Genomic DNA, 26,419 nt, shown 5'->3' on the forward strand with positions numbered 1-26,419 from the left:
ACTTAAATTTTGTTCCTAAACTGAGACTATTGCTTGGAAAAATATCGCATGAATCAAAAGTTAACTATGACCAATCAGTAATTTGGTAAAACTTTTTTAAAAAGTCAATTTCAATACATATATGCTTGTATATAAATGGCTTTCTGTGAAAGCTCAAAGAATTTCTTTCAAAAATGTATTTGCATTTTTTTCTAAAGAAGACACTGAATACTTCATCATGTAAAAGCTGTAAAAGAATTAGAATTTTTCTATATAGATAGTTGAAAAGAATATCCTGAAGAACATTATAAAAAAATATTTTTAGTGAAGAATAACAGAAAGCCCACAGCTGTCTACAAAGCTAACAACCTGGCTGGACAAAAAGAAATGTCCCACAATCCAGAAATGAATAAAGGAAACTAGAGTAAAACTACGTGTTAAAACTACACGTGATTTTGATTCATGTCATCTTATTTACTCAGCATATTCCTATTTACAATAAGAATCACATGAACAACTCTAATCCCTGTGATCACAGTATATTTAAGTTCACAGAAAAGCTAAAATAATAGAAATACAAGATATACTATGATAATTTAACTAAAATGTGTTTATAATATGCACTTTTCACATCTAACATAGAAAAAGTTGGAAAGAAAATTTCCAATCTATTCTAAAGCCATGTTATTATTGTACTGCAGGATTAAAAAACACAACTTAGCACTTCGCAAAATGGCACTGTGAAATACAGTTATTTGCATACTACTTTACATTTTCACATGGACAATATTAATAATCACAATATGATCTCCCATTTTGTGCTTTCCAAGGAAAGGATTTACACATAAACAGCAAGGTATATTAGAATAAGTACCATGAAGATTTTAAGGAGGTTCTATTAGAATTTCTAATTAAGGGGCACCTGGGTGGCTCAGTGGGTTAAGCCTCCAATTTCGGCTCAGGTCATGATCTTACGGTCGGGTGGGTTCGGTGAGTTCGGGCCCCACGTCGGGCTCTGTACTGACAGCCTGGAGCCTGGAGCCTGCTTCGGATTCTGTGTCTCCCTCTCTCTCTGCCCCTCTCCCACTCACACTCTGTCTCTCTCAAAAATAAATAAAACATTAAAAAAATTAAAAAAAAAAAAAAAAGAACTTTTAATTAAAATATATTTTATTGGGGCACCAGGGTGGTTCAGTAGGTTGAGCCATGGACTCTTGGTTTAGCTCAGGTCATGCTCTCACGTTGGTGGGATGGAGCCCCAGCATTGAGCCCCAACATGGAGCCTGCTGAGATTCTCACTCTGCCCCTCCCCACTGCTTGTGCGAGTATATGCACTCTCTCTCAAAAAAAAACAAAACAACAAAAAAGGAATATATTTTTATTTTTTAAAGTTTATGTATTTGGAGAGAGAGAGAAAGCATGTGCACACCAAGAGGGAGGGGGCAGAGAAAGAGGGAGAGGGAGAATCCCAAAGCAGGCTCTACGCTCAGTGTGGAGCCTGATGCAGGCTGATCCTGCCACTGTCAGATCATGATCTTAGCCAAACCAAGTGTCTGTCACTCACCTGAGCCACCCAGGTGCCCCAATTAAATATATTTTTAAAGGAACCCCAAAACTATAGGCCTAAAACCAATCTCATGTCTTTTGTGGGTGTGTGTTAGTGTATATGTTTATGATGTGTATGTCCGTGAGAGAACAAGAATAACCAGGAAATAAAGAACATATATGTGTAACTTTTATGGTCTAGAAACTACTAGATGTCTTTTATTCACTAACTCATTAAATCTTCACAATAACTCCAGATCAATCCACCAATTCTGGATGAATAAACCAAGGTACAATTTCCAAGGTCACACAGTACGATAAGATTCCAAAGTCCATACTGTTTTCTTTTCACTACAATTAGTACCTCCCAAATTAAATTAAAAAAAAAAAAAAAAAAAGACCTTTTAAAAGTTTAAAAAAACAAAACATTTTTTTTGTAAACAACTACCATTTACTGCTCTCTAATTTTTTGGCAAATATTAGCTTAGCTGGTGAAGGTACCTGGCACGTAGACACAGTCCCTATCTTCATGTGGTTTATAGTCATTGGGAAAGATATGCAACCAATAATTTTAAGTGTAATAACTGGTATTATGAGGGAAAGTACAAAACTCCATGGGCACTTTTCTCAGAGACTAATATAATCTAGGACCTAGAAAATTCTTCCAGAGTAATAAGGCCAGAAATAAGAAAGAACTACATTGGCCCAAAGAAGATCAATTCAATTACGTCAGAATCTAGAGAAGAAATAAACTAACATTACAAAAAAGAAACAGCCAGAAGGAGAAAAATCCAGACTGGGAAACTGTAGAAAAAATGATCCAGTTCCTTCACCAAAGATATTATAGGAAAAGAAAGAAAGAAAGAAAGAAAGAAAGAAAGAAAGAAAGAAAGAAAGAAAGGAAGGAAGGAAGGAAGGAAGGAAGGAAGGAAGGAAGGAAGGAAGGAAGGAAGGAAGGAAGATAGATAGATAGATAGATAGATAGATAGATAGATAGATAGATAGATAGATGGGTGGGGGACCTACAGATTAAAAGAGAATTAAAAGACTGATATCAATGGGGCCCTGAGTGGCTCAGTCAGCACAGAGCCCACTTTGGACCCTTGGTCCCCTTCTCTCCGCTTGTGCTTTCCCAAAAATAAATATTAAAAAAAAAAAAAGACTGATATCAAACAATCTCAGCAGGTAGACCTTATTTAATGGATTCTAATTCAAAATTACTTAACAAAAAAACTTACACCATTTATGAGAAACAAAATTTGAACACTGAATGCAGACATTTTCTTTTTGGATATTTCCTAACATTAAGGAATTATTGATGATTTTTATTAGATGTGACAATGTAGTTAGTTTTGTTTAGGGAAAATATCTTTTTTGAGATATATATTTAGATTTTTATGGATAAAATGAATTCTGAGATTTGCTTCAAAATAATATGAGACAGAAGAAAGTGGATGAGGATATAGACAAAACAAGATCAGATATCAGCCAGGAACTGAAGCTGCTGCTGAGGACATGGGGCTTTGCTACCTTATTCTAATTTTTTATGTTTGAAATTCTTGTAGAGGAAATCGAGGAGAGTGCAAAAGGTAACTCTTACTTCAAGCTGCATCAGTTTGATTGGTTACTGAAATTTTTAAATGAGCTTGACATTTTGGTTATTTTTGAAGTCAAAATTTCAAAATTTACCTCCCTTGGGACTTCCTACTGTCCCTACCTCTCCTCCCATTTAAGCCAACCAACATCGGAGATGGTCCAAATTATTGTTGCCAGTTTAGAATTTAAATCTACCCAGTAATGTACGTTGTCCATGAATGTAAAACATCAGATTTTCAAGGAAAAGGTTTCACTGAAAGATGAAATTGTCAGGATTTGGTTCAGTTATGAGTAACAGTAAATCCAAAACACTAAGCGTATAAATACAAGTTTATTTCTCTCTCATGTAAACGAAGACCTGTGGAAACACTTCAGATCCAACATGATGGTTCCCAAAATCAAGGATTTTTCTACTTTGTTGCTTCATATCCTCAATACATGGGGTTCCTACTATCATACTGACATCTCAGTCAACAGGAAGAAGGGATCCTATAAGGGCACTTTCCAAAAGTCACAATATACTTCTGCTTATATCCCACTGGACAGACCTTTGTCAAATTACCACAAAGGGAGGGTGAAAAAAATGTCATCTTAATATATTGTGGGTACTGTAACCAGCCATAAATCTGTTTAAAAGCCTCGAGGCAGCTTAAAGTACAGAAAGAAAAACTGTTCTTGATCCAAAAAAGTTGCATTTGATATGGCTATAACGGATATGGAGGATAAGAAGAAAACAACAGTTTCTTAGCATTTCACTAGAAATATATACAACACTTCCAGAGCAAAATATTGTGGATCTCTACAGCTAACATTTTCTAAGAACCAGAATTCAGCTGAATGGGCATTTATTTAACCCTTAGACTTCCCAAAGGTCAGTACCATAATTACACCCAACTTACAAATGAAGAAATGTAGAATAAGAACTTGCTATAGGTCAGATAAATATTAGAAATGTCACAAATGGGACTCAAAATCAGGCGATCTAGCACCACTATATTATTCCCCCACCTGTTACCTCCTAGTATGTACTCACAAAACCAAGAGAATAAAGAGGCATGCATGAAATTCAGGAAGAAGAGATCCAACACACAAGAGACAATAAGGATTCCTCTGGATGTCAGGGAAATAACATACTAAGGTCACAGCTGAATAGCGGGCCTATAATCCAACCAGTCTAAACCAGAGGAGGTCTTAAGATTCCAGATGAGACTTTTTTTATAGGAAGATGAAATACAAATGGAATACCTGAAGTGTCTAAAACTGAGGGGAAATTTAGACAGCTGGGAAAGTTTGAAATAATAAATATAGAGAAAACTGGACAAAGTAAAACCAAGACCACTATTACCTAGAGAAAACAAAATGCTAAGCAAGGAAAAAAAAGTAATCATGTAATATACTACATGGCTAAGAAAGGCATTTACAAAGTCATAATGTAGATACTAAAAAATGATCTTCAAAATTATATTAACTTAAATAAATCTCAATACGTAATTCCATAATATCTTTATTAATGGTGTGTGTGCGTGTGTGTGTGTGTGTGTGTGTGAGAGAGAGAGAGAGAGAGAGAGAGAGAGAGAGAGAGAGAGAGAGAGATATGGAGAGATATGGAGAGATGAAGAGAAAGTGAGAGATGGAGAGATGAAGAGAAAGACAGATGGAGAGATGAGCTGGCACTTAGGGAAATGTATAAGAACACTCTACTGTTAAATTACTGTTTCCTGAAGACAAAAGGCATGTTAATAATCCTATAAAATACTTCATCAAAATACCTCACCACAAAAGGCTTTAAGAAATGCAGAGACTCTGTAAATGCAGGATCTACTAGTAAATCTACAGTTATGGATGAGCATAGAAAATATGGTCCTATTTACATAATATGAAATACACAAATGGGTGCACAAATAAGATGCTCAACAAAGCCTTAAGTGGTGGGCATCTTTGGCAGAATTTTGGCTAACCTGACCTTCTTTGTTCTTGGAGGTATTGTTTTAGACAAAGAAAAATTATTCCTCCAAAAAATATGATAAAGCTATTTTTTTCAGGTGGAAGAAAGGGGGGAAAAAGCAATTCCTACTTGCTGGAGAATTATGTGGAAAAAAAAAAAAAAAAGAACATCAATATGGCCCTGATTACCACCTCTTTGATTAAAAGACTCTAGTATCACTTCGGGGACTTTTTTCTTTTAAAAAGCCACATACTGAAGTACCTCTCTCCTGCCACAGTGTGTCACTCTTACAATACAAGTATCTTTTAATTTCTACAGGAAGGGGGGGATTGTTTAAGGCCAGATTTAACTCCCTACCTAAGAAGTAACATTTTTGAGGACAGAGTCCTAATCTTATTCACTGCTATAAATACCTGGCAGCAGCTGACGAAGTACTCAAAATGCATTTATAATACATTTTATAAATGTTTGTCAAACTTATGCAAATAAAAATAAAGCCGGAATACAGTCATCCTAAACATAATTTATTGAAAATGACCCTATAAGGAAGGAAGGAACAGGCATTACCATGCTTTAAGTGACAAACTTAAGCAGACATTTTACAATAACCACTGGGAAAACAAAGCAGAAAAGAAAACCTGTGGTCCAAGTTACCAGCAGTTGAGAACAGTACAATGAGCAAGAAGGGTTTTGGCATGAACTAAAACCTGGGTTGCATGGTTAGCGATCAAGGAAAACTGCATCTACACTGACCTAAATGTTAAGGAAGAACAGATGCATAGATGAAGTTTTAAGGTGAGTTATTCACGAATGAGTTACTCAGGTATCTTCCTTTGGTCAGCACACATTACTATTCAGATTAAGGTATAAAAGATGCAGCATAATAAGATTATCACAGACAACAGCCCCACCATACTCTGCACAAGACTAGACACAAACTCAGTAAGTGGCTGATGAACTGATGCCATCAAATGTGTGAAATATGGCAATTAAAATACCAATTTTACCACATTAACAGCATGTTTTAAACTGACATTGGCTTGCTGTATTTCCAAAGTCTATTCTTACAATAAACACATCCTTTACTAAAGCAGAAAAACACAGAAAAATTATGAAGAAATCTGGCAAACAATAAATTCTGGTTCAAAGAAAACAGGCATAAAGCTGCAAACATAAACACCCTTGTAAACAATGCACTTATTTTGTTAAACAAACTCTCATGTAAAAATAAGGGTGACTAGAATATCTTACAACATTTAATGTTTAAAAAGTGTAATTCTGACAAGAAAGTCATAATGATGTACTTCCCACATTTTGTTTTAAAAGGCACTGCTAACCTAATTTTCACAAACTGTTTTTCTAATAAGGCAATGAAACAGTAATGATTACATTTAATCTACCAATGTTGTAGACTTGTTTTAGCAAAAATGATAATTAAAACATATGTGTACTTGATTTGTTGGCTCAGTTTGCCTTTTTAAATGAAATACTAATGACTCTTAAAGTTCTCACAAATTCCCCAGTCCTTAAGATTAAATAGCTTCAACAATAATGCTAAGAGTTCACATGCTATAAAGTAGTAAATCATATATACAACTTTGTAGTACCGTGTATGTAATATTAACTTTATCTTTGATGATTTTAAGATACAAAATTGCTCCCTAAATCAGTCACATTCAAAATTCTAAAATGACTGAAAGTAGAAGCTTAAAAGTTCCACGCAAATTAAAATTCAAAGCTCATATACATGGATGTGCCAATGTTAACTGTTCATTTCCAAAAACTCTTCATTTACCTACGTTTTTCAGGACAGCAAAGTCCTGTTTTTGCTGAAATAGCAGGTTTACTTTGTAACTGTTACATAAAATAACCAACATTTAACTAAATGGCTAGCAAATAAATACTGTCTTTGCATTCAGTTTCTAGAGAGGAGGCAAGATGCAACAGGGGGTTTAAAAAGGTAATGCATAATCTACAAAAAATTCATGTTGAGACTAATTTAAACTATGCCGATTAATTAGTGGGGGAAACATGCTTTCTACATGTTAACTTGAATATTTTTGAAAGCATCTGGCACATATAAGTCCGGTATAATTTACTTTAACTATAAGATATTTGGGCAAGTAGTTACAGTTACTAAATACACTGGCTGCAGATAATTGCATTCCTTATGAAATAAATTAGAATCCCAACAAGCCCAAGCAGCTGACTCTGCAATAACACAGGAGACCATTAAAGATTAAAAGAAAGAAGAAAAGGAAGAAAAGAAGAACAAGAAAGCCCTTCAGCAAATACTTCAACAAATAATCACTCAGGCAAAGCCGAACAAGTTTTGAAAGGGCCTGCTTTGACAGATGTTCTCTGGAAAAGCAAAGGCTGCAGGCAAAATGAGTGGCTTTATTTATTTTATTTTTTTAAGCTACGAAATACTAGCAATATTGTTTCTTTATTTTTCAAATATCTTAACTTTTTAAAAAATGGTTTCTAGAACCACTGTTCAGGGACCCTCCCACACTGCCACTTTTAAAGACACTAAGGGAACTTAGCTCTTACAGATTTGTCACAAGTATAAAATTAATCACAAAAGCAACTTTCCTCCCAAAGATAGAGCACGAAACTTCCTTAAAACTTATAAAGATTCAAGAGACAGCTGATCTTCTAAAGCTGTAAAAAACCATCCACAGTGTTTTCACAGCAGGGCCTATATATACAATTCATGACATAAAAGCCCCCATTCTCACAAAAGTCAAGGCAAAATTTAAAAGACAGAGTTCTTCTATTCCTCTGTATAAGATTTGCTAACTGCTGACACTTACAAAACTCAAAATACAGGTATTTTGGATAGCATTTGTTTATAGATCAAATTCCATAAAATGATCATGCAAAGTGTACTTACCAGTTGCTTATGCCTTCCCTTCACCTAATGCCTGAATTCTAGGCTTCACACACTATCTTTCCAATAAAAAACGCTTGCAGCCTGCTACACTCCATAAAATGGCCGTGTTGTTTAACCAAGAAAAACATGTTAGATATTGAGCTGTCACTTTTAAAAGAAAAAGAAAATAAAGAATTGCTTCTTTTGAGGTGAAGCATAAAACACTGAGGCTGGTATTTGAATCATGGAGCTCCCCTGGACGTTGCTATTGCTCTTCAAGTAGCTGTAGTAAAACTTCTGCCACATTCTTGCTTTCTGCATGGAGTCTCAGCAGTAACAGATCAGAACAGGCTAGCAAACGACTCCTTCCTAAATGTAAGCTCTAATTTCTTCTTCTGCAGTGAAATGAACCAAGTTTCTATGCAAAAGAATGAGTGACAGTATGCCCAGCCAATCAGCTTGGGTTTTTTCAGGAAAATCACCCCTTAATTCATTCAAAATTAGGTCATATGACACTATTTGAAATACTATTGGCTTACAATGAAAGTAATGTTTGACTCTACACAGGATGAGGCGACCCATCTATGCTTCCCTGGGCTGAAGACACCTTGACTATAAACGGTACTGTGAATTAAACACACACACACACACACACACATACACACACACACACACACACATACACACACAGACAGGGGAAAAAAAAGTAATGTAGCCTTACCAGAGCTTCCCAACTATTAAAGGGCCGGAGTTCAGTTATCTTCTGAGCCTTTTTCTGAGAACACTGAGGAATCAAAGTTAGTTCACCAATTGAAGCATCCTGAAGAAAGTGAAGAATTTTACCCTTATAGCCATCCTCCATCACTTCTTCACCACTACTGTAGTCCTCATCTAGTGAGCTGCCGACATCAGAACCCGAATCATATTCAGAGTCTTCAATAACTCTCTTAGGATTAAATACATTTTTTTTACGTTTCTTATTAAAACCATTTTGTGGTTTCATGGAACATTTCTGTTTCAGTTTTGTTTTAGCTGAATTTTTAGGATAATTCTGACTTCTTGAAGAAGCTTCTTTTCCATTTGGAAATTCACTTTGTGAAGCATACTGCATATCTATATAGGTAGACAAAAATAATTAAATTAGAAAGATATAAATACAAGCCTTCAAGTAAGACAAAAAAATACCTAAACATGATATTGTCGTTTTGAATACAGAATTCAACTATAATTTATTAAATCTTGATATACTTTAAAGAGAAATACTGAAGTAGAATCTGAAGTCGTACAATGAGCTGAAATAATTAGTTTAAAAAAATAGGTGGTAAGTTTTAAAAAACCGAATATAAACCCCCATTTTCTAACAAAGGTCCTGAGAATATAAATGGCAGCTGCATATTCACAAGATATCCCCAATGTCACTTAGCAGCCCCATCTCTATGCCAACACTGATAGGTATAGCAAAAACAATGTTCACCCTAAATTAAAACCATTCCTATTATATTAATTTTCCATTGCCATCTCCACCTATTTAAATATATCATTACTGAAAGGCACTGCTACTTTTTCGCTGGTTTGTCCATCATATTCCATAGATTTCTAAGATGTCTGTGATTGAAGAGGTTCTGTTAGCTCTTACCAGTTAGCCTATAACATGTCAGTTTACTGTTTAGGATGTTTGTTCTACTGACTCAAAGAACTTTCAGACTTACACATTATTATACATTCATTCTGGTGCATATGTCAAAAAAAGGAAAAATAAATTGGATAAAGTATTCCTTAAATTCTCCACATTCACAATCTATCTCTTTTGAATCATTCTTCAGACTCAGAACTGGTGATTTGGTGGCTTCCTTCTTTCCGCAGACTATCAATTCTCTGTGCCATCAAGAGCACCCATACTAGGGTATTTCTTAGAAGACTTCATTAAAAAATGAAAACAAAAAACCCCAATGCCACTGTACTGGCCTTTTTAAATTGGCTATGAAATTATGAAGAGCTGATCTAACTGATTATTGCTTAAGGATGTGAATAAACATTCAACTCTTCTCCACCACTTCTCTACTGTTTGGTTCTGAAAGTTAAAAGTGCTCCAATACTGGTTTAGGGACTTTCTTCCATGCCAGTGATATTCGTCTTTTAGGTTTCTGATAGTGGTGCACTTTTGATATTCATGTAAGGGCAGGCTAGGACACCTATATTTCAGTGATTATAAAACACAAGCAATCATACGATCCATCCTGAGAGATGTTAAAATATGAAAAAGATGTTTCTTTTATGCTCAAAAATACATGGCAATTTAAAAGTAGCCCTATTAAAAAAAAAGTTAGCTAAACAGAAAAAAATATTTTCTATTTCATTTTATAGTGCCATTAACATATGGAAACTACTCATTTAAAAACTTTTTACATCATTATTTCCAGTATCTTTTGCAATCCCATTCACTGCTTATTAGCTCATAGGTTTACCATTTTCTTATATACCAAAATACAGAATACAATGGGAAGTATGTGCTTTCTATGACAAAGGAGCTAGTTACCTTGGTCTTCTGCAAACACTTTTAAAGATTCTAAAGCTTCTGTGTACATCCATTCATGTTCCTTGAGTACTTCCCTTAGTTCCTAGAAATAAGTCATTGATCTTTTTGTTAAAAATCTAAAATTAGCAACTTGTAGAACTTGTATACTCTTCTAATAATAAGTCAATCACTTAAAAATTCATAGCTGATTATTTCACACCTGTTTTCATGCTGCTTTACAGATACTTTCTGTGTATATGTACTTGGGTGAATACGTAAGTCTTCAAAGGAAAAGCAGTTTGACTTTTTCTGCATTTCTCCTCTCCCTATGAAGTGCTCTGAAAACTTGAGGATCAAAAATATCTGCTCAAACTTTAACATGCAGTTAGGCTTTTACAAACTGCCAACTTCAAAACATATAGTTTCAACACATGTAAAGAACAAACAGAACAAGATTTTTGCATTTAGCTCATCAAAATACTACCTGTGCATATACCTGAATAAAATAATGCAAGTGTAAATGTATTCTAAATGTTAAACAAATAATGTGCTTCCACATACATTTATGTGATTAAACAGAGGCACTTTTACCAGTGGCATGCGTGGCTCTGAAATTCTTCTCACTATTTAACAAGTAAAACAAAGCTTATGGAATATTAAAGTACCAAGATGTAATATTACACTTTAAAATTCTTTTCTGGGGGTGGGGTGCCTCAGTAGTTTAGTCAGTTGACCTGAGCAACTGATTCTTGATTGCGGCTCAGGTCATGATCCCAGGATGGTGGGATACAGCCCTGCATCGGGCTCTGTAACGAGTGTGGAGCATGCCTAAGATTCTCTCTTTCCTTCCCGCTGCCCCTCTCCCTGGCTCACCACTCACACATGTGTGCTCTTTCTCTAAAAAAAATAGAAATTAAAACAAAATAAGTAAATTTCTTTTTTTTTTTTTTTAAGTTTATTTATTTATTTATTTAGTAATCTCTACAGCAAGTGTGGGGCTCAAATCTACGACCCTGAGATCAGGAGTCAGACCTACTTCTGACTGAGCCAGCCAGATGCCCCGACACTTTAAATTTTTTTTTTTTTTTTTTAAGTTTATTTGTTTATTTTTTGAGAGAGAGAGAGTGAGTGAGTGAGCAAGCGAGCAGGGCATGGGCAGAGAGAGAGGGAGGGAGACACTCTCAAGCAGGCTCCACACTGTCAGTGCAGAGCCTGACATGGGCCTCAAACTCACCAAACTGTGAGCCCATGACCTGAGCAGAGATCAAGAGTCACATGCTTACCCGACTGAGCCACTCAACCACCCCTTTAAAATTCTTAATGAGAAATTTAAAGGACAAGAATATGAAAAATGCGAACAGCTAACTTGGTTTTCTAAATATTCACATTTTATACAGGAGTTACAACTGTTACGGTTATGTTTGTTATTATTATGGCTGTTATGCTGATACAGTTAACAGTGTGAGGAATTAACAAGTAGTATAAAAGTATTTTATAATACTGATAAAAAAGAGTATTAAATTAGAAAAATGTAAAATGCATCTTGAGATTTTACACAGCTTATCGCAAACACTATTTTGTTTCAAACATTTAATACACACTGATTAAATCTTTTCATGACTACCCACCTGTTTATCAAAATTGGGAAATTCCTTTTGCAATTTCAATACAATACTTTCTTGTTTTTCCCAATTACTGCTAGATTCTGCAGACTCATTTGATTCTTCTCCCTAATGGGGGAAAAAAAACAATTAAGGAGATCACCTATAACGTTAAGTCTTAAGACAATTACATTTATATTTTGACTTGATTTGGAACTTACCACATTCAGTTAAGAATCCAAAAATGTTTCTTTCTGTTCTTGTGAAAACTGACAAATTTATATCTTTAAGGGTAAAGAATATTGCTGCTTTAAGATCACAAAATGCAAGACCCTGACTGCATATCCAGTAACTCACACTTCATACAGTACTCGAAATAAATCTGCTAAAAGACTAGAATGTTCCTCAAATTACTCTAAATAATTCAGGTATACTGAAGTCTCTCCAACCTAATGGCAAGTAAAAGAAAATGACTCAAATATCTCAGCTATGCTCACAATTTTACACCTCCCTACAAATTTCAAATACTGAGAGAAAAAAGTTACTTTTACTTCAGTGTTGATTTATAGAATGGCTCAAATATTAATTGTTCAGCCACAATATAAAAGTAACACAATGATAGAAACTTATGTGAAACCAAAACATTAATCTGGGAATAATCAGTGTTACTCATATAATCACTTTCTTCTTTTGTCACTTAACTTCACTTAAAAAAAAAAAAAAGGTTAAAATTCCACACTTAAGCAAAAAAAAAAGATTCTTGGGGTCATGCATAGGAAAAATCTTATATTTTAGTCAATCAAAAATCATTTACCTAACTCTGCTTAGACCTGTACCACATGCTACACAAACAAGATCTAGAAAAACCACAGCCTCATGCTTTCTTTCACCTCCTTCCTTATCCAACAATTGTTAGGTTTTTTTTCACTACCCAAAGTACAAATACTAAAAATTGTGAGTGATACCTCTCTTGCACACAGAAATGTGACAAAGTTCCACACGGCAGGGACATATACCTATGTAGTCCAGTGGTTACACCAGTGACACAAAGAGTTTGGGCCTAACTCTGTCTCAGTGGGCTGTAGGGTTATGAGTTAATCCTGTGGTTATTTTTCCTGTTCCAGAATGGAGAGTTGGAACAGGCATATTTAGGACTGGCAGTAATCTCATGTTAGCTCCTTGGCCCAAAGAGTAAGGGCCATTCTCGCAGGAAAGAGACAAATTCAAGTCCCTAAAACTGAGGAGGGGTAAATGGAAGAAGAAGAAAGAGGAAGAAGAGAAGTACAAGTAGAATCAGCCACAGCAGCAACACCATGTTACTGAAGGAACTGCAGAAACTGGTATCCCCATCCCATCCCAATGTACTGTGGCTCCTTGGCCTATACAAAAGCTGGATGATGGGTTTTGGAGAATTATTTTAGTTATCATAAACATAGAGGTGATAACCCCAATTGTAGCAGTTACTATCAGATACGGTATTTTTAATGGAGCAAATCAGTATAACCGTGCAGTTAAAATCTATCATGCTTCTTCACCCACTGCCCCATCCCAATTAGAAAGGACAAGCAAAAGCAATTTGTTTTCATCTGGGAAGGGTCAGGGATAGATATACCTTCACAGTCTTCAGGGGTCTCCTGCTCTTTCATAATATAGTACTCTAGGACTGATAGTTTTGCACAGTCCACAGAATATCACTTTAATCACCTACACTGAAGACATCACTAACTGGACTTGGTAAGCAGGAAGCAGTGGGTACCTCAGGAAGACACATGCAGGCCAAAGAATAGGAAATAACCGCCCCCTCCCCCCCAATTCTGGGAACCACCACACCACTTTCATGAATTTTATGGGGGCGTCTAATCTGGGGCATGCTGCAAATGCCGTTCAAAAAAAAAAAAAGGAAACAGAAAAGGTACATATTGTCTAACTCTAAAAAGGAGCAGAGCAATCGGTCGGGGTCGGCCTCTTTGCTTAATCTGTTTATGAACTAGCTCTCTTAACACTGTCAGTTATGAATGAGGCCAAGATTGAGAAGGTTCTGTAGGAGGTCCAGGATACACTACAAGGTGCTCTGTCATTTGGGCGTCACGACCAAGTAGATGCAATGATTCTCAAAGAATCTGTGGCTAATAAGGATGCTGTATGAAGTCTCTAAAAGCCCCAATCACAAGAAAATCAATATAATATATGCCATTTCCAAAATTACTGCACTGTGCAAAATCAGGAAAATAAAAAATTAGTGTTTCAGAAAAATCGTGTTAGAGGCACAACATTCAAAAACTTCATCAGTGACACATTAAAAAAAGAGGAAGGATCCTTGAAACAGGATAGCACAATTTCACACACATTAAATGGCTAAGAAATGCATAAATACCACAATAAATGTAAACTGAAGTTTGCCTGGGAGTATTAGCACTGGAAGGACTGCTTGTGAGTTACTGTGAAGCGGTAGAAAAAAGGTTATCTGAAAATGAACAAATTTCTTAACGCCAGCTATGGAACAGCACGGCTCACTATCCTTGTGTTACCTCTGCTACACTGGCTGAAAATATAAATGATAAATTATAAAAAAAAAATACATTTCTGCTCCTTTGCTAGCCTCCTCCTCTCATACTAATGCCGTCTGTAAGGTTCTAAATGCAACTGGATGCTAGGACTCTTACTGTATTCAGTACTAAAACCAGTATCTTCAAACCAGCACAACTGTTTTCAGTAACACTTAAAGCATCTGACAACCTGATGTGTTAAGCTGTCATGGTGTAGCCTTTTAGTCTTCACCATCATTATCATGATTACCTTCTGTATCCACATGGCTATCAGGAGCAAATTACTACAAGAGTTCTGTGGCTAGATCATCAGCGGGACCCTATCTCTTCAACATCTCCACTTTTTACTTTCTCAAATCCAACCTTCTTTCCTCAATCAACACACCTTTTTCTGAGTTTTAAAAATTTCTCTGTAAGAATCAAATCTTTCAAAATTGCAAATCAAGGTAAGGAGAGTTTTCCACCACACATAATACAAATGCTCTTATCACTCCAGGTTTTTACAATGGTACTAATGAAATTCTGATGTTAAATCTATTCCAAAATTCTATAACCACATCTGCATTCTCACTTTCAATAACAGCAATTAGTGTCTTAAATACTCACTTTAAACAATAAGCCATGAATGCTGTAATCATAAATTTATCACAAGGCTATCTCAGGTGGTTTTTTGAGGAAAAAGAAGGAAAAAAACGGGGCTGAGTTCAGTTTTTGTAGAGAGAGAGGCTTGATGCATTAGAAGGGGTTTTAAGTCTTTTCGTTTTTGTTTTTGCAAAAGTCCTCTTACAACAGAGAATTAAGTAAAAGTATCACTGCAGATTTGGGCACTCCACCCATTTTTCCCGTACCAGTAGTGAACTCTAAGGCTGACTTACTTCTTTTAAAAGGCATAGCGTAGTTTGGTCAGTGATAAACTACTGCTGGTTTCAGCTCCGAGTGTCTACCTGGCACTAGTAGTGAATATCACAGTAATGCTATGTTTCAAAATGTTAATTCCTGTTTTCCGTTTTTCAGATTTGGGATCTGTGAGGCATGCATTCATAACAAATATCTGTTTCATGAAATTTGAGTTTAATTCAATGTATAGTTGCTTTCTTCGGTTTACTTCTGTATCACAGCTGAAAAATTCTTTTGCAGCTTTCCCATCTGCACTCATGGCTTTGTGTGACACCCGATGGCTTAGGAATTTGTAGCACTATTTGCAGCTACTAAAGCAACCACTACGGGCACCAAAAGAAGCTACTTCCGCAGTACACACTTATTTTCTTAAAAAAAAAAAAGATCTATACGGAAAAGGTTGTTCCTGACTTTTTTCACTTTTGTCTTTAATTCAGATGCTCAACAATCTTTCCTTTTCTTCTATTTCTTTAAGCCTTTCTTTATGACTTCCCAATATATGATGACAGTCCAGCCATATTACTTTGGGGCACTGTCTCTGATGCTCCACAATGTGCATTCCTTTATGCCTGTGGCTCAGGATACAGCACATGTTCTTGTTCCTTCCCAAACATTTATTTCAAGCTTTTCCTCAATACTTAAACCTTCTTATATGTACTACCTGATATTTTTTAATGAAATTGCTTAATATGTTTGGGATGTTGAATGGGTGTTTTTCCAATAGAAAAGTTCACCAATGTGAAAGAATAGCAAAACACAGCCTTGTGGGAAAATAAGCATGGTGAAATGAGGCAGTCAGTACATGTCTGGGGTGTGTGCATTTTACGTAATCTATGTGGCTCAGTGCAGCTGGGTGCAGTGTTCTGTGTTCACCTAGTACTTCTCACGAACAACACTGCACATAAATAACATAAAATTTAGGTTATACTAAAATTGCTGTTTAACGTATTTACTGCACTGGAACAAATTCACATTTTAAAAGCAGAAGGGACTTGGGGCACGTGGGTGTCTCAGTTAAGTGTCCGACTTCAGCTCAGGTCATGATGTCATGGTTTGTGAGTTCAAGCCCCATGTCTGGCTCTGTGCTGACACCTCAGAGCCTGAAGCCTGTTTCGGATTCTGTGTCTCCCTTTGTCTCTGTCCCTCCTCTGCTCATGCTGTCTGTCTGCCTGTCTCTCTCTCAAATAAATAAATAAGTAAATAAGCATTAAAAAAAAAAAAAAAGATTTAATAAAAGCAGAAGGGACTGATGTCTTTTTGTGAAAAAATCGTTGGCTTGAAAGGGAGTCCTGATAGGAACAGAATGGTTGATCATGGCATATCAAGTGACCATGAGACTGGAGTTATGTGATCTGGTTATCTCACCCACCAACCTTAAAACTGAGTATGAAGAGCAGCAACCCATCATTAAGTGAAAATGGGAGATTTGAAACTGAACTTGAACAGGCTCAGGAGGAACAAATAAGCTGCCTCTGCAGCTGTCCCAGGCTCCCACTGTACCTACTTCTGCTTTACTCTGCCCCTCCTTCAAACAGGATTTATGGCATTTGGGGAATTCTTTACAATCAGATAAAGTGAGGGGAAAATCTTGAACTTGGTTTTCAAAGAGTTCACATACTATTAGAAGAAGCCCAAAGTGAAGTAAACAAACAAATGAGGTTAAATGATTTAGCCTCATTTAAGAAAGGTTTGGGCAGTACATCTTACCATCCACTTTGTATAAAAACAGGTGGCCAGGGGTAGAGAGCTATGATATATGATGGACAGGAGCTAAGGAAGAGAATAAGAAGACTGGTGGGGCGCCTAGGTGGCTCAGTCGGTTAAGCGTCCGACTTCGGCTCAGGTCATGATCTCACGGTCCGTGGGTTCGAGCCCCGCGTCGGGCTCTGTGCTGACAGCTCAGAGCCTGGAGCCTGTTTCAGATTCTGTGTCTCCTTCTCTCTGTGACCCTCCCCCGTTCATGCTCTGTCTCTCTCTGTCTCAAAAATAAATAAACGTTAAAAAAAATTTTTTTTAAAAAAAGAATAGAAGACTGGTGACCAGAAGTCTGGGAAAGAGGTGCACCGTTGAACTTCTCAGGAGTTTTTCTGAGAACAGAATGCAAGAGCAACAGTTTTCCTTGGGAATGTTCATCAAAGTGCATCTACTATAGAGGAAATTTTGAGTAATGAGGAAGACAAGATGATCTATTTTGTGAACACCAATAACAACACAGCCACTTGAATGCTTGATCACTGGGTCTATAAACAAATGGCCATGGAAACAGGAATAGAGGCTGTGTATACAGATCAACAAGATGGTCCCACACCAAGATTTATCTGATTACTGTTACCAACAAATATTTAACCTGCCAAGAGCACAGGCCAACAAGGAGTTCTGACAATAGCACTATTCTTTGGGAGAGTCAGTCAATTGTCTGGAGGCAAGTTGATTACACTGGACCCCTTTCATCATGGAAAGGACAGTAACAGAAATCTACTCTAAGATGCCTTTCCTATCTACCTGCTTCTGGCAATACCAGTTGTGGGTTGAACTGTGTCCCTCCAAAATTCATGTGATAAATAACACCCTAGCACCTCAGAATGTGTTTATTTGGAGATAGGGTCTTTACTGACATAATGAAGTTAAAATTAGGGTGAACCCTAATCTACCCACTGGTATCCTTACAAAAAAGGGGAAATTTACAGATAGACATGTCAACAAAGAACATGCAATGTGACAATGAAGGCAAGGATCTACAAGCCAAGGAATGCCAAAGTTCCAGCGTACCATCAGGAACAAAAAGAAATGGAAAGCCTTCAGAAGAAAATCAACCCTTCTGACACACTAGCTTCCAGAACTGTGAGACAATACATTTCGGTTGGTTAAGCCACCCAGTTTGTGCTGCTGTGTTATGGAACCCATAAGCAACTAACATATCATACATAGATATATCGAAAACCTAACTGAAGGGCGCCTGGGTAGCTCAGCCGGTTAAGTGTCTGACTTTAGCTCAGGTCATGATCTCGCAGTTCAAGAGTTCAAGCTCTAAGTTAGGCTCTATGCTGACAGCTCGGAGCCTGGAGCTCACTTCGGATTCTGTGTCTCCCTCTCTCTCTGTTCCTCCCCCGCTCATGCTCTCTCTCTTTCTTTCAAAAATAAACATTAAAAAAAATTGTTTTTTTAAATAAATAAAAAAAATAATAAACCTAATTCACACAGTACACTAATGATACCACAGTGTTCCTGACCAGGTCACTAAGAAAAGTGCATCAATGAATTTGTCTAGTGATTTCACCACATGCCTCAAAACCTACCACAGAACAGTGGTATCGCTTATAGAGAGTGAACTTATAGAGAATGCCTAAGACCGACGTGTTGTTCAACAGGATGTACAAGCAAAGTAAATGCTCTGAATAACCAATCAATTTGATGCTATTTCCCCCATAACTGTTATATATAGATTTGTAAACTAAAATGTAGGCCTAGTCTCTTATATTATAGCTACTCCCCATACCTAAAACCCAATCACAGAATTTTTAACTTCCCATCAGTATTAGTTCGCAAGAAAAGAATGCTTCCATGGAGGGACATAACAATTATCCCATTAAATTAGGGTAGAGATTGCTACCTTGCTACTTTGGGCTTCTTATACCATTAAGTCACAGGTAAAAAGATAAAATAAAACAAGTTACTATACTGGTTGGGGGTGACGGATTTTGATTACCAAAAAGAAACTGTGTTGTCTTGAATGCAGACAGGGAGGACTATGTCTGGTTTCACTGGGAGGCCTCAGTAGTTCTATTCTTAAAGCAAAAGTTAATGGAAAAATATAGAGTAACCCAATAAAAGCATAACCATAATTATTTTTAGATAAGCAGTTTTAAGTTATCAAAGAGGTCATCTGGAAGAATTATAATTAGTTGTCACACTGGGGAGGAGGAAATGGTGCTGGTTCAACCATATATTAAAAGTCTATTTTCAGAGTGCCTGGGTGGCTCAGTTGGTTAAGAGTCCAACTCTTCGTTTTGGCTCAGGTCATGATCACAGGGCTTGTGAGTTCAAGCACCATGTCAGGCTCTGCACTAACAGCAGAGCCTGCTTGGGATTCTCTCCCCCTCCCCCACCCCTGCCCTGCTCACACTCTCTTTCTCTCACAAAATAAGTATTTGAAAAAAAAAACACAACAGTATATTTCTCCCAAAAGTTACTTTATCATGCCACTAGAATATTAAAAAAATTTTTTTTAACATTTATTCATTTTCAAGAGACAGAACATGAGTGGGGGAGGGGCAGAGAGGGAGGGAGACACAGAATCTGAAACAGGCTCCAGGCTCCGAGCTGTTAGCACCGAGCCCAACGCGGGGCTTGAACTCACAGACTGCGAGATCATAACCCAAGCTGAAGTCGGACCCAGTGAGCCATCCAGGCACCCCTAGAATATTTTTAATAATTAATTTTATAACTCAGAGATAAGCAATTAATACTGGATAAATTAAAAAGAAAGCAAAACAGTCCTAAATGAAATGCAAACCCAGTTTGATTTGGTTGTGAGAGAGAAGTCTAATTCATTTAGATGCATTTAGATCTGATATCCACAGATTCAACACATTCTGTGTCTAACAGCTGATTTTGATATTTCAATTCAAAGGTAACTTACGTGATCCAGCCTTTTCTTTTTTATAGACTGATCATCATTAAACTCATCTTCCTCATATGGCTCTGAAGAAGAAGATAATTTTCTTTTCCTGGGTCCACCACCTTCTAAAACGGAGATGAACGATCAAAGTTTGTACAGTATTGTAAGAATCATTAATGTAAAACAAAGGTAAAAAAGTTATTATAATGAACACGTGCAGATCGTTCTCTTGACATCAGGCCCAACGTTATTTCTTCTACATTTCATGTATACTCAATAAATGTCAACTGAATTAAAGGAAAAGTAAACAGAGACTCTTATCATGTTATTTGTAAACCATCACATTATTTAGTAACAACAAACATCGCTAAACTGAATGGTCATTCTACAGAGCAATACTGAAAGGAAAGGGTTCTCCTCAGTGACTCAGTGTTTAGCAGTGAAAAAAAGTTGAGCCCTATCCGTCTAGCTTATTGAATAGCATCACTGATACCAATAATAGTTTACTATGTACCAGGCTTTGCAAAGGGCTTTTATAAACTGTTGTTTCATTTACTTTCCACAATAAACTTACAAAGTAGGTTTAATAAATGAGGAGGAAGTGAAACATGGATAGCTCAAGCGATTAATGCTCTTAACCTAGAAACGAAGAGTGTAACATAGAGACTATAACAGTGATAGAAAATTTACATATTCTGTCATAAGTGAAAGAAAAACTCAAACTACATGATCTTAAAGAAGCTATATTACAGGGGTGCCTGGCTGGCTCAGTTGGTAGAACATGTAACTCTTGATCTCGGGGTTGTGAGTTCAAGCTCCACGTTGGGTGTAGAGAGTACTTAAAAATAAAATCTTAAAAAAAAAAAAAAAAAAAGGAAGCTATATTACATATTTGTAGTTTGAAGACATTTATCTATTTCTTATATACTTTTACTTTCAGAGAGCCAATTCCTTAGACATACTGCTAACATGAAGGCGTCTGTTACAGTTTACAAAAGTGCAGTATTAATCACACCAGTATCCTAATTATGCTGTCAGAAATAAAACTTGTAGAAGCACAATATTCAAACTAAATACAAACACGACAGCTTTTAAGTTGTAAGTCTGAAAATTTTATAATATGGTTATAACAAAAGAAGTAAATGTTACCAACATTTTAAAGTATAATTTCCATGTAAGTGGGAATGCTTAAATTTTTGTCTTCTAAATATATTTCATAGAGTAAATGTGCAGTCTGCAAAAACCAAGTAATTCCCAGCATCCACTTTGAAAAGGGATCATCACAATTATATTTGTTGGGGTAGGGTAGGGTAAGCACTGTTAGTCATATTCTAAGTCTGAAAAAAAGCTTCAATGAAACCAGATGATTTATGCCAGGTCACCTAGATATATTTCTTTCCTGAAAGAGTTAAGAGCTTTGTTTTGTCAATAAAGGATCCTTCAACCTTAAATATCTGCTTATACAGCTTTACTTTTTGTTAGTAGTATTATGACACCAAATATTTTCATATAGTTAAAAAGGCTACAGGCAAAAAATTTGCAAATAAATGTGGGAGAAAATGCAAATATAAAATTTGAGTACAAAAATGTTACATAACAGTACACAACACTGTTATCTATATCTATATCTTCTCTGTAATTAAACACTTTATGTTTATCTATATGTTATGCTATGCTCACCCCAAGTGCAGCTACCATCTGTCACCATACAACACTATTATTTACTCTATTCCCTGTGCTGTGGTGACATGTACTCGCTTGTGGTGAGTATAGAATATAGTTGTCGAATCACTTTGCTGTACACCTGAAACTAATGTAACACTGTGTGTTAACTATACTTCAATAAAAAAGTTTTTGCATATATCTAAATAAAATAAGTTAATATTCTATACTAAATATCACTTCCAAATTGTGTTTCATAAGGTCTCATCTTTTATTGGGAGCACTCACCATCAATTTCAGAAAAAACAAAACAAAACAAAACAAAAACAGTTAAAATTATTCCTTATACCCCACATGAAAATAAATTTCATCTAAATTCAGTATTTAACAATAAAAAATAAAACATGAAATCATAAAAAAAGAACACATATTGGCAGTTTAACAGAAAAAAAATGAAAAGATGTTCAATTTTATTAATAATTAAAAACAAGTAGAATTTTAAAATACCATTATTTTGTACCTGTTAATAAACAGTAAACAGACCCTAGCAGTCCATGGGCAAAAAGGCACTTTTAAACATTATGCATTGTTCTAGCCTTTCCAATCTAAGTCACACACTTCAGAATTCTAGATATGCGTATCTTTTAGTCCAACAATTCCTTCTCTAGGAATTTACTCCACAAACTGATGGAAATGTGTGCTCAAGTATACACACAAGAATTTTCCCAAACTGTCTAAATGCCCAAGATATTAAACAAATTAGAATATACCCATAAATGCCACTGTTATAAATTAGGTAGACTTTTTAAAAATAAACATGGAAAGATGTCTCTAATTAATGAAAAGCTTACAAAGCAACAAATATAATAGGATCACAATCACATTAAGAATGTTTTGCTTATTTTTATATAAACACAGAGAAGAAGAAACAGGTAGATATATTCTGGACAACATCAATAAATTCACATTTTTACTTTTTAAAATAGGATAAAAACTTTTGTAACCCAGTGTTCATAAATGAAAACTTTCAGAAAGCAATGCATAAAAGGTACCCTTACTGTTTAATATGGGAGTTATTACCTATAAGATTATAATTTGTGCTAAAACCAACATCCTTTCCCATGAGGCACAGAACTGTCCAAAATCTCTCACATGTGTTTAAAAAGGCCTTTTTTGGGGGAAATTGTCCTAATAGATCCAAACAGTTTCCTGTTGATACCGTAAATCGAAGGGCTGTCTTCTGTTGGTGAGGCAAAGCTGCCATTCTATACACCTCAGAAGCGTAATGGACTAAAGATGAAGATGGCCGATACGACTGTCCGTTCCATTCTAAGATGAAGCATGGAAGTTTACTTCAAAACCAAGAAGGCCCTGATTTATTCTTTCCTTATAACTTTCCTCTTGAAAATATTTTTTAAGAAAGAAAATATCAATGTATAGTGCAAGAATGAGAAGAAAAAAACTCAAAGGAAGTTCACGTTTAATGAGGATTATACTCCATAAAGGCAGAGATTTTGTCCACTTTGTTTCCATACGTATCCTCAATGCCTAACACAGCATCTGGCATCTAGCAGTAGGTGTGCAACAAATATCTGTTAAATTAATAAATAAGCTGAATGATAAAAATTGCTCAAGAGAAAAAAGATTAGATGCTATTATGGAATAAAATGTTTCTACAAATTTGGAAAGATTACGGACTACTGAGGTATTATATGAACAAGAAAGAATATGTAAAATTTTCCAAACATTTTGCAACTCAAGAAATGTTCATTGAGTCTACCATTTTTCAGGAATTTTTCCAGTAAGTGCTAGGGCTATGGTAACGAGGGAGATATCAACCTTCTCCTGTATGTACCATTTTCTATCAGATGGCCCCTGGGAACAAATCACTGCTAACACTTACTATGTACTTATGTGCCCCACACTATAGTAAGAAATTGACATTATCATTTCTTCACAACAACCTATGACACCGGTACTATTATTACACTATTTTGCTCATAAGGAAACAGAGACACAGAAGAGTTAGGCAACACCGCCCAAGGTCACACAGCTAGTAAGTGGAAGAAAAGGAAGAATCTTAACATTCTGCACAGGTAGCACCCACATAACACAATACTATTCCCTTACTCACATTGAAGAAAATGAAAGAATAAAAATATTTCATATGGATGAAACAACTATCATCTTTGGAATGCACTCCAACAAAATCTACTTGCTGAAGAGGGATGACAGCCCCGTGGGAACACACTATGCCATCTTCTATTTTTGCATATGTATGTTAAAGTTTCACAAATATTAAAAAGCCAAAAAGATCCACTTAGGGGAATGGGCACTTATTCACACAATGTTAATGAAAAAATAAATTAGCACAACCTTCAAGAAAGTAACATGGAAGTACATATTAAACTTTTAAATGTGTATATTCTTTGATTCAGCATCCCAGTTTGAAATTTAGCCTATAGAAATAATAACGTAAATATTTCCTTATAAGACTGTTTACTTTAGCACTATAATAAAATAATAAAAATATAAATAAATGCTAATTAACAGAGAAATAATTAATAAACCAATCATACAGGCAGTTATAGAAGAATGTTATGGGCCATATTTAAAAGATGGATAAATCTGATTGTTCTGACAAGTTATCCATGAAAAATTATCAAATGATTTTTTTAAAACGCAAACCGATACTATTATTACATTTCCTAGTTTAACGGACACACCCACGTGTGTGTGTGTGTGTGTGTGTGGTACAGTGGTGGGTACAAACAGGAAAAGCTGAAAATGATACAAAGCAAATTCAAGGGTGGTCAATGGGAGTGTGGGTTTGCCTTCATTACTTAAATGCTTTTTTGGTATTGGGATTATAGGTTATTTTTACTTGTTTGGTATATATAAGTTAGGGGGAAAAATACAGTATTTGCCAAAAGAATATTGGAGGTGCTTTTATATTGCAAGCTCCTTGAAATGCATTTATTTTTGTATCCCAAGCCTGGAACATAGCATAAATATTTACTAAATGAAGGAATGCTGATTACCAGCTAGGACTTTCCACAAGACATTATGTTCCTACTGACTCAGATTTGTAGACCTGTAAATAAAACCACAATGCAATTAGAAAGGACACTTAAGAAATAAAGAAAATATACCTTCCAAAACTTCACTGTTACGAGATTTGATCTGTAGAAAACAAGCAAAATTACCAATGAAAACCTGCCCCCTCCCTAGGGGAAAAAAAAAAAAAAAATCAACCTAGAAAATGTGGTTCCCAAATAGCTGTATGACCTCAGGTAAGTCACTTAACCTTCTTAAGCTTCAGTTTCTTTATTTAAAAAAACTGAAGCTATTAGTAACTCGTAAGGATCCTGTAAGAATTCATGAATGTGCCTGGTAAATTGTAGAGCAGTATTAAAAATGTGAAGATATTTATTACTATAAAGCTAATAAATACACATGGGTGGAAACTAAGCCAGGCATACCTGCATCACCAAACATCAGCAAGGCAGCAGCAATTGCTCCATCCATAGTGCTTGTTGATTCAATCAACTGACAGAACGAGAAAACATTGTTTGAAAAAGAACAGTTTAAGAAGTCTTTCACAAAAGTCTGTACGATGTAAGCATTTCTTAAAACGTTGTTGGATGTATTATCACTGTTGGTGAAATACATACAGTATATTCAAGCTTTCGTTATTCTTGTGTTTTAATTGCAAGGTTCTACGTTGAAGCCTTAAAAACTCCCTACTTATATGTCCAGGCAAAGAATGAGGGAGAGAAGAGGTAGTGAGGAAGAGGGACACTTGTAGACATCTGTTATTATTCCTTTTTTGTTTATGAAAAAATAACCCACAATTCTGTAGTCACTTTTTAAAACATCTAATACTTCTTAAGATGAGTGGGATGAAGCGTTCTTTTTGATTTTTCCTCTATTTCTGAATCACCTGAATTTATTAAAGAACATAGTCCTATACTATTTATATAATTAATATCCTCAATATATAATTTTTATACTATTCTATAACACTTTGTATTTCATAAGGAATTAAACATCCTACATTTTCCTTTTGCTATAGTTTCCCTAATTTCCAATGAGTTACCTGTTTTAAAAAAATCTTACATTTTGGTGTGGTAATTCAGATCTTTCTTACTTGTTTTATAATTATTGAATAAATGCTTTTATTTAAAAACTGGAAAAGATAAAGTAAAACAAATGAAAAATCTTACATCTTTTAATAAGCTATTTTTATATTAAATTACATAGTCTAAAATCAATTAAAAGCACTCTCTTCTACTGGTTTTCTTAATCTTGAATCCTTAAATATCCTATAAGCCCGACCTCCCCAATTATCAAAATAACCAAAGCACATGCATATCAAGTTTAGGATTAAATTTATATTTTACAACTTCTTGAATTCCCTTACATGGGTGTAAAAGCCTCTGCAAAGCACTTTATAAATGTTATGTTAAATCTCTTGAAATGATGGGGATCAGCTGAAACAGAGTACTTCAAGAGTGCTCTGCTTTGGAGTAATATGCTAAACTCCCTAAATTTCAAATATTCATGCAATGAAACATGAATACAATTCTGTGTATCAATCCTATTCTCCCTCTGTAATTATAAAATTAGAGATAAATATT

General features: G+C 35.5%; 1 protein-coding gene across 6 annotated transcripts in view; it reads right to left on the bottom strand.

The window, feature by feature from the left end:
- SMARCAD1 (SWI/SNF-related, matrix-associated actin-dependent regulator of chromatin, subfamily a, containing DEAD/H box 1) overlaps positions 1–26,419 on the bottom strand; it is a 79,134-nt gene that overhangs the window by 26,561 nt on the left and 26,154 nt on the right. For 4 of the 6 annotated variants that reach the window (XM_058721896.1, XM_058721898.1, XM_058721899.1 and 1 more), the window contains exons 5-9: positions 25,262–25,328; positions 20,139–20,242; positions 12,084–12,185; positions 10,477–10,558; positions 8,662–9,053 (exon numbers count right to left, since the gene is read on the bottom strand). In XM_058721896.1, the coding sequence (XP_058577879.1) occupies positions 8,662–9,053; positions 10,477–10,558; positions 12,084–12,185; positions 20,139–20,242; positions 25,262–25,328 (747 nt within the window). Of the gene's footprint in view, positions 1–7,961; positions 8,341–8,661; positions 9,054–10,476; positions 10,559–12,083; positions 12,186–20,138; positions 20,243–25,261; positions 25,329–26,419 lie in introns of those variants that run through there. The other 2 variants (XM_058721900.1, XM_058721901.1) reach the window with 2 other exon arrangements.

This window comes from Neofelis nebulosa, chromosome 3 (genome assembly GCF_028018385.1).
Source record: "Neofelis nebulosa isolate mNeoNeb1 chromosome 3, mNeoNeb1.pri, whole genome shotgun sequence".
NCBI classification, from domain to species: domain Eukaryota; kingdom Metazoa; phylum Chordata; class Mammalia; order Carnivora; family Felidae; genus Neofelis; species Neofelis nebulosa.